The sequence below is a fragment of the Aulonocara stuartgranti genome (assembly GCF_965226115.1).
Source record: "Aulonocara stuartgranti genome assembly, chromosome: 11".
In the NCBI taxonomy this organism is placed as follows: Eukaryota; Metazoa; Chordata; class Actinopteri; order Cichliformes; family Cichlidae; genus Aulonocara; species Aulonocara stuartgranti.
In genome coordinates this window covers 27,375,737-27,384,179 of record NC_138947.1, presented here as the reverse complement: position 1 = coordinate 27,384,179, position 8,443 = coordinate 27,375,737, and the positions used below count along the sequence as shown (strand labels likewise).

General features: G+C 41.0%; 1 protein-coding gene across 1 annotated transcript; it reads right to left on the bottom strand.

Annotated features, from left to right (window-relative positions):
* Positions 1-2,906: 2,906 nt before the first annotated feature.
* Positions 2,907-8,234, bottom strand: derl1 (derlin 1). Its single transcript, XM_082553159.1, has 8 exons — positions 7,896-8,234; positions 6,378-6,489; positions 6,201-6,265; positions 5,536-5,562; positions 4,905-5,000; positions 4,680-4,732; positions 4,452-4,562; positions 2,907-3,341 (listed from the first exon to the last, which is right to left on the bottom strand). The coding sequence occupies exons 1-8, from the start codon at positions 8,046-8,048 to the stop codon at positions 3,200-3,202; spliced, it is 759 nt and encodes a 252-aa protein (XP_082409285.1). The 5' UTR covers positions 8,049-8,234; the 3' UTR covers positions 2,907-3,199.
* Between the last annotated feature and the right edge of the window lie 209 nt (positions 8,235-8,443).

Here is an 8,443-nt window from a genome sequence, read left to right as displayed (position 1 = left end):
TCAGAAGTGTCAGAGCAAAGGAAGTAGAAGGAGTGATGGTATCTTTTTGTTTTTTCTTTTGGGCAAACTGAACACAGCTACAGCTTCACTGCTGAGAGACCAGAGAATGAACACAAACAGCCACAGACCAAGACTAACCGCATTAGGGTGGATGCATGAACGCTCCGTACATCCTAAACTCTGTTATCTTTCCTCATCGGCTCGCTCCTGCGTCAGAACCCGGGGCATGTCCAAGACACTGAAACAGTACAGAATGTTCACGTTCCTGATTAACTCCACCGAGCGGAGGGCGGAGTGTCTGTTCGATCGCACCGTGCTGCCTTTTCAGCTCTCTTATCAGACGTTTCCCGTCGGCCTCAGAAGTGGGCAGAGCACAGCCGGGCTGAGGATTTCAGCTTAGCGGTCCAGTGTTTTTAAAAACTTGCCTGAAAACGCCAAAAGCATATTTTTGAAAAACCTTTTAATGCATGGCACACAATAATCAAAGCTCCTTTACTTGAGCCGTGTCAGGTATCCACTTTGCTCAGCTGCGATCTGTGAGCACACCGCTGGTGATTACGTAGGTTCTTCTGATCAAAGCCAGATCGGGTTCAGCTGATTTCTGTACAGACAGACATTTGGAATGTCACAGCACCCAAAGCTGTCATGAAATACTTGCATGTACTTCAACTTTTTTTTTTCGTACTCATTTTCAAGAATGATTAAAAGAAATAAATATTTAATAATAAATATTAAATATTTGTGCAGTCAAAGAAAGTTCAGTTAACCCTCGGTTTAACAGCAGGTGTATGGCTGTGTGCTGGCTGAATGTCTGTTGCTGCTGCTACTGCTTTAGTTTCACTTTCAGTTATGCATCTGGGATACTGTAATTTTGTTTTTTTTTTTTCTTTTTTGCTAGTATGAAATACAGCTTGTATTTTCATTTTCTACTTACAGTCTGCTGTAACTCAATAAAAACACAACCAACTGTAAAGCCTTCCCTTGGTCTTCCGGTGTAAATGACACACACCAAATTTAAAGCCTTTTGTGAAGGTTTGGCATTAACAGAATTCCTGCATTCAGTGCTCATAAAATGTGGTCTAATCTTCATCTAAGTCACAATTGCAAACACAGCCTGACTGTAGGGGGTTTGCATTGAAATGAACTGGGCTATCACTGTGTGGGCTGGGGGAAAGGATGTCTGTAGCTGTAGCTTATGTACAAAGATGCGAAGGAATTTAGAAGAACCCCACCCCACCCACACCTGTTTCACTTCAATATTTCTGGAGTGTTTTGACTGAAGAACCCTCATCAAGTCATACCACAGAATTTAAATCAAGATCAGGTTTTTTTCCCCCTCTTTAACCATTCTGTTGTACCTTCAGTTGATTGACTGCTGCTCTGATAGTCTTCTGTAACATTTCCTGGCAAAATTTTGAATTGTTTCACTTGGCGATCGCAAATGTTCCAGGCCAGCAGCCACAAAATGTACTCTCTCCACCATGCTACAGAGTTGGGATGAGGTTTTGGTGCTGGTCCTAGCACCACGTATTCACCAGGCTTCAGTTGATCCATCTATTGTTCACTGAAACCTCATCAGAAATGTTCTCCGTGGAAGGATGGCTGTCAAAAAGCCATTTATAGGGAAGGGAAACAAACGAGGTAGAGACATGCAGAATTACGCAAAAAATGAACTGAAAATCTGGCAACTGTTCCTATGGAGAGATGAATCCAAATTTGAAATTAATTGCTGGTTCAAACTGTTCATTGCCATGATGGAGAGAGGTAAAACAGTGAGTGTGTACAGCCATCTGTAAAGGACGGTGGAGGCTCTGTCACGGGGTGCAGCTGCACATCAGCCAGTGGTTTTGGAGATATTGTCAGAATTGATGGACACAGAAACGTACGTTGATCCTCATGTAACAGAATACGGAAAGCATCTGATTGGCAATCACTCCATTTTCAGCATAATGATCACAAAAACACTTACAAATGCAGTAAAATCATACCTGGATAAAAAAAAACACACAATGGAACACCATCAGAGCCAGAGCCCGCACCTCAACATCCTTTCAAGAAGTCTGGAGAACCATCCCTGAAGTCTGTTCTGTACAACTACTCTCTTTTTTTTTTTTGGCATTAAATACAGCATGTCCATGTATGTTTGCACATTGTAATAAATCACTGCACCCACTTTCCTAGCAAAATATAAAGAAATCAGGAATTCAAGACTTTTGCACAAAGAGTTTTGACTTTACTACTTGTGGCTGTTGTAAACGTTACTTTGCTTCCCCCGACTATTTCCTGATATTTAGGGAACAAATGATTTCCAAGTTAATATCCAGATGGATAAATATTGACAATGAGTGCTAAATGTGTGTTTTATTATATTAAGGTGATTTCCAATATGTCTTGTTGGCACCTGATTGGCTGAATGGTTGTCTCCTGTATAAGTAAGACAATGACACACTGACTCACTCAACCTTTCAATAAACAATTGCTATATTTACAAAAAAAAAGAGCAGGATCCTATCTTTACCTATATTTTTTTTTTCAGATGAAATCAGTAAAAGATCCAGGTCTGTGCCACAGAGGCTCACAAACATTTCACACCAATGTAGAATCAGACCTGGAGACAGTGCTCTCTAAATAGCTTTGCCCATGTTCTGCTGAGGGGACTGCTGGGAGCACGCTCCCAGTGCATTGGTAATTACAATGTAATCTGATATGGCATCACAGAGAGTGAGAGGAGGAGGGGGAGGAACACAAGAGTTGAAATCCACAGCGTGCTGGTGTGCAGCTGCAACATCTCTCATCTTGACAGTCCAATGGCAGGGTGGGTTAGAAAGGCGGAAGAGGGATGGTAAGAAGAAGATGAGAAAGAAAGAAGAAAATAGACGCGGCAGTCAAGAATAATCACCAAAACAAAAAAAAGAGAACAATTTAATTTTCTATCTTCCTAACATGGACACATTTCCAGTAGTAAAAGTAGAGCTGACTTTACTTAGTGAACAGAGCCTACAGCCAGAGTCCAGGTCCTGCTGTGCAGGGCAGTGAAATGCGTGCCTTCTCAAATTTGATCCTGTTGCATCTTCTAAAGTTAACCATGAATTAAATTTAAAGTCTCAAGATTCAACAAGAACAAATTCAATGAAACAAGCGTTTAAATCTGAGAACAGCTGCCCAGCTCTTCTGGCAGCTGAGAGAGTGCAGTTCTCTCTCATTCGCCCCCAAGTCGGAAACCTTGCCCCCAGTTGTGACGTCCTCCGAGTCCCCCTGCATTGTCCTGGGGAGCTTGCCTCCTGGTCGGAGGGACTCCAAATCCGGACACCCCTCCCCTCCTGTTAGGAAAGAACCGGTACCTGCAGAGAGATGTTAAAATGTGATCTCTGAACTCAATCAAGCAACAAAATCTGTTTGGTTTTGGTGAGAAGAATTAGCATTATAAATTTTAAGTGTGACAAAAGCACCCATAGCTACACCACACAAACATATCTGTGTTATCGGTTTTTTGATAATTTGTTGTCTGCCTTGACTTTGTTGTTACATGATTCTGTGGCAGACCCTCAGCCCCTCCACTGGGAAATTAATTTTCAAACATTTGACTCAAATAAGTGATTGGACGGGAAATCAGAGGTAAAATCAACCCTTTTAAAAGACACTTTAGATATCAGTTTGTGTTTGAAATTTTAACCGAGCAACAGAGGGTTTCATAATTGTGGAAATACAACCCTATCATTAAAAATAAACAGTACCCAATTTAAACAGGACCACTCTCCCCTTCGTGGTCATCTCCTCAGGCAGTGCAGCAATGTTTCCAACACCACTGCTGCATTTGAATCATTCTGTGACAGTCTGGCCATTTCCATGTGTGCATGTCTGAATCTCCTTCAGCGTCTCTGAGTCATGCTCACTTGCACATGGTCCGATTAGGACCTTCAGAGAGTGATCTAAATATGGGAGCCTTGCTAGAAGCAGTGCAGCTCTTCTAAAGAGCCAAAACCACAGATGACTTCATGATTGCACCTTGCAAGGACGAGCAACAAACACTTTCAAACCCCATGTCATTACAGTTGTGGTTACCCCTTGTGCTGCTGGTTTGAAAAGACTATATAACTTTGCCTGTTAGTTATCAGTGTGGCCACCAGTGACAATTACAACATGACATTAACTGATAAAACAGTCTTGGAGTTGCAAAGAAGTAAACTGTAAAACTGACTCATTAGGCAGGAATGCACATTTTCTGTAAGAGCCACAATAACTAAGTCTTCTCACAAAGTAAGGCTAAAGCAGCAGATTCTCCAAGTGTACTGAGATAAATGAGAGTTTAAACTCTGGATTGTGACAGGCGATGTGTTAATAAAAAGCTCCATAGTGTTGTTTTAAAGCTGAGTGCACTTCAGTAAATGCAGTGATAACACTTAAACACTAAAACGGCGCTTCTGAAATGCTGCGCGTGCACACAAACGTACAAGAACTCTGGCGTGGAGAGGAAGGCGCGTCCTCCCAGGTCCATGGGGTATTTGAACATGAGGAAGAAGTAGAGATGGCCCACCAGGTTTCCTGTCAGTTCATTCACAAATCTGCACAAGAACAAAGAGAGGAAGATTACTCACAGGAACACCATTACACAGTTAGTACAAGTTATTCCCCAGACTGGAATACAGATTTAAAGGCTTTGATCTAAATTTGTTACTTACGATCCTCCGATGATAAAGTTGAACGCCAGAATGACCCAAGGTAGATAATGAGCCTAGAACAAAGCAGCAGAAAATTGTGTTCATAAAAATCCTGGAATTATTTATGCTGAGTTAGCATAAACCGTCACAGTTACGTCATTGGTATGTGTATTTTATCCTTTCTGATATTTCTGTGAAACGTGAACCTGACAAGAAGATAGAGCATTCAACATTTGATGGGCGTACCTTAAACTGCGTTCCAAACCAGAAGGACACCACGGTGTCTTTGTTGAACTGAGCCCAGATGTACAACACAGACATAATCAGCGGGATCATCAGCAGCTGAAAAGATGAACAAAACCAGCAAGTCACAATCAACATGCCAGGAGTATTTTTACAGTACGTTTGCAAAACATCTAGTTTATGTAAGTCTGATTCATTTTTCTGCACATTGTCATCCCACGACCACCACAAGTTCATTGTCACATACCATCAAACAACACAACAGCCTGGCTCTGTCCAAAGACAGTCAAATCCACTTACCGGTACTAGCACACCTAATAGTTAATGCGCTGCTCTTTAATCTGTGCAATTTTATTTTTTTCCTAATGCAACTTCTTGGCCAGGAGCAGAAAGAAATGGTCTGGATACGCTTTGTGAAATGCCGCATAAATTAGTAAGCTTTAGAGGAGCAGGTGGCAGCGTCTCTGCAGTGTTTATTTTTTTTCTCCAAAATGTAAACCTTTCCTTTTTAAAGTGGGTGTCTTGTGTTATGAAACACTCCTAAGATTTCAAAGGACAGTTGTAAACAAATGCTTTATATAGACGCTACAGCAGTCTACATGCAGAGAGAGAGACAGACGAGGAAGATGCTCACCTGCATGTTTATCAGCAGCCCGGTTATCTGCAGGTTGAGTCAAGGACGACAACAATAGAATCACAGCTGGAGCTGTACAATTAGAACAGCTGGGGACCGGGAGGTTGCCAGTTCAAATCCCCTACACCAGTTTTTGGAAGCTGCCAGTCACCTCTGCCGTTTCCACTTGAGCAAGGCATCTGACCTTGGCATGGGAGACCCCCACTTTTTTTTTTTTTAACCGTTCTCACCATTTAGCTGAACTGACAAAGACTGAACATGTTGTTTGGATGAGGTAGAGTTTTGCTGCTTTTCCCATATAAAGGAGAAATGTCTGAGCAGCAAACACCCAATCTGAGCTGAACTCTCACAAGAAGACAGAGAGCTGAGATGTGGGCCTGAGTGTACTGCTGGTGCTGCATGTGACCTAGATTAGGTTTCTCTGCTCTGCAGGGGCAGACTGACACTGGGCCGCTGGCACAGAGCCACCCTGACATGGCACACTGCTGCAGCGAACGAGAGAGAGGCAGAGAGAAGATGAAAGAGAAATGCAGGAGGGGTCAGAATGAATGGTAGAGTGGGAAACAGGCTAACAGGGAGGTAGCTGGATGATGAAAGAATGATTTCCTGTTAGGTAGATTAAAATGTGAGATTTTAAAACAGGAATTGCCAGTTTGAAAGGATACAACTATGCAAATCCAGTTGAAGAGAAGCATGAAGATATAGTCTGCAGGCCTGCCATCAAATGACCCTGGTATAAGAAAAAGAAAATCAGGACGAAGATGATGATGATGACACAAATGAAAACAAGATGCTAGAAAGAGCACTGTATGTTTATAAACCGCCTAGGCCGGTGAGCTTACCTGTCTCTAGCCGAGTGGAGTAATGGTAGAGGAAATAAAGGTTGACCAGGTACAGGAAGCCGGTATTAGGGGTTATTGGGAAATAAAGAGTGGCTGTCACTGGTCTCCAGATCTGAAATAAGCAGAAGAGTTATTAACCCAACAGAAAAATCAGTAAGACATCAGCGTCGCTGTGCCTGTTTGCACATCCAGATGTTCACCACCAAGTCTGTAACACATTAAGTCTCATGTGGGTTGCAAATTATTACTTCCTGTGTGGTATTCCTCTGCAGAGTGTGTGTTTCCTCACAGTAATATTTGAAAATTGGTAAAAGAAGTTGAATCAATACCACATTTAAAAAATTAATGGGAATTAATGGTTAAATTCCCATTAATCCGGAGGCAAAAGACAAGATGCAGTTACAATTTAAAGGAGTGTCTGATCATACCATTATCCAGTTTTTGTGCCGTCAAACAAAAAAAAAAAATCTTATTTTGTTGTTTGGGACTTGACAAAAGGTTAATAACTTTTCAATCAACAGAGTCTCATATTCAATGCTTTCACACAGACCATCTTAACTATAACTTGACATTTTATAGGCTCATAAAGATCAGGGGGTTATATATAGTATACTGACTCTGCACTACACTTTTATTTCAGTTTATTTTGCTTTCTTTCATTAGCCATACAATAGGCTGCCTACATAATGAAATTAACTGTGGTTTTAATCAACATGTCCTAAGATTAATAATCCACAGCAAGAAAGTCCAATAATTCCAGAAGGTGCATGGATTGTTCAGTGAAAAGAACCTTATTCCTTCACTTAAGAAAACACAGTAATACCACTGCAAACAAAGTACATAGCAAAGTACTGTATTAATGCTGTAATTATTTATATTTAATATTCTTCAGATTATCCCTTAACTATAGATGTGAGATACATTTCGAATTACTGAAGGTGGAAATCATGACATGTCCTTCTAAGTTAAGTACTAGAACTGATATGAAGTGAATTACTTGGTAGCTACTTTTCAGCACTTAAAGTGATCACACTGACCGATTCCCTTTGCCCTGAGCTGTGTTTGATTACTGATTTACACCTATGCCCTAAGCTTGCACGAACCCACTTAGAGGCCTTCACAGTGCCTGAGGGCCTAATTTCATAACATCCCCTGCAATACATGTCTCCACCTTGTGGACGAGAGCGCACTAAAACTAACTTATATTTCCACAACAAATACTTTAAAATAAAACATGTCTATACTTCTCTGGTAATTAAATTATAAAAAATATGTATTTGTTTTCATATTTGGTTTACATTTCAGCGTCACTACATATCCAAGCATTTTGACAACATCCGGAAGTCCCACCCTCCTGCGTCTCGCCCTCTCATTGGTTGCCCCACACTCAGGCCTCCTGAGTTAGCAGTGCTAGCCACCTGCTAACTAACTCCTAGTTTCCAAAAGACAGTAACTCAGCATTTATCCGCTATCTAATCCAACAGACAGACAAGTTACCAAAAACCAAGAAACACTCACATGAAATCTGCTGAAGACCATCTCCGGAAATAGCAAGAGATTCCTGATATCAACCAATCCCAATTTGCCTATAAGGGGAACAGCAATGGAGGCAGCAAACCAGTACCGGGTGATGAAAGGGATGCTTCTGAACCAGTCCCCGATATCTGACATCTTTCCATAGGATTACTGCCAACTTTGAGACCTGAAATAAAATTTCTTCTTTAACAATTCCCTAAAGTCCTTCCCAAATCAGCGACTGCTTCCTGTCTTTATATCACAACTGCTCCACTGTTAAGTTTACATGACGTGGCTAATCACGGTGAGCTAGCTTCAAAATACGATGAAGCCACTGACATCAGAAAGGAAACATCCGGTTTAGCTTTCCAAAGTAAAACCCAATTCGACAACTGTTACCACAGACTGGATAAAACAAAACAAAAAAATTTACTTACTATATGACTATTACTGAACTAGAGACAAATAAAATCAAAAATATAATTTAAATTATTATTACCAATTAACAAACTACGTTTATCCGAGGCAAATAATGGAAAATTACGCATTTT

Bases quoted from the DNA above. Each gene is read 5' to 3' on its own strand.
- derl1 (XM_082553159.1), bottom strand. From the start codon at position 8,048: ATGTCAGATATCGGGGACTGGTTCAGAAGCATCCCTTTCATCACCCGG. The intron at 6,266-6,377 runs GTAAGCTCACCG...TTCTTATACCAG, and splicing joins CTCCACTCGGCTAGAGACAG to GGTCATTTGATGGCAGGCCT. The intron at 4,563-4,679 runs GTAAGTAACAAA...GTTCTTGTGCAG, and splicing joins AACTTTATCATCGGAGGATC to ATTTGTGAATGAACTGACAG.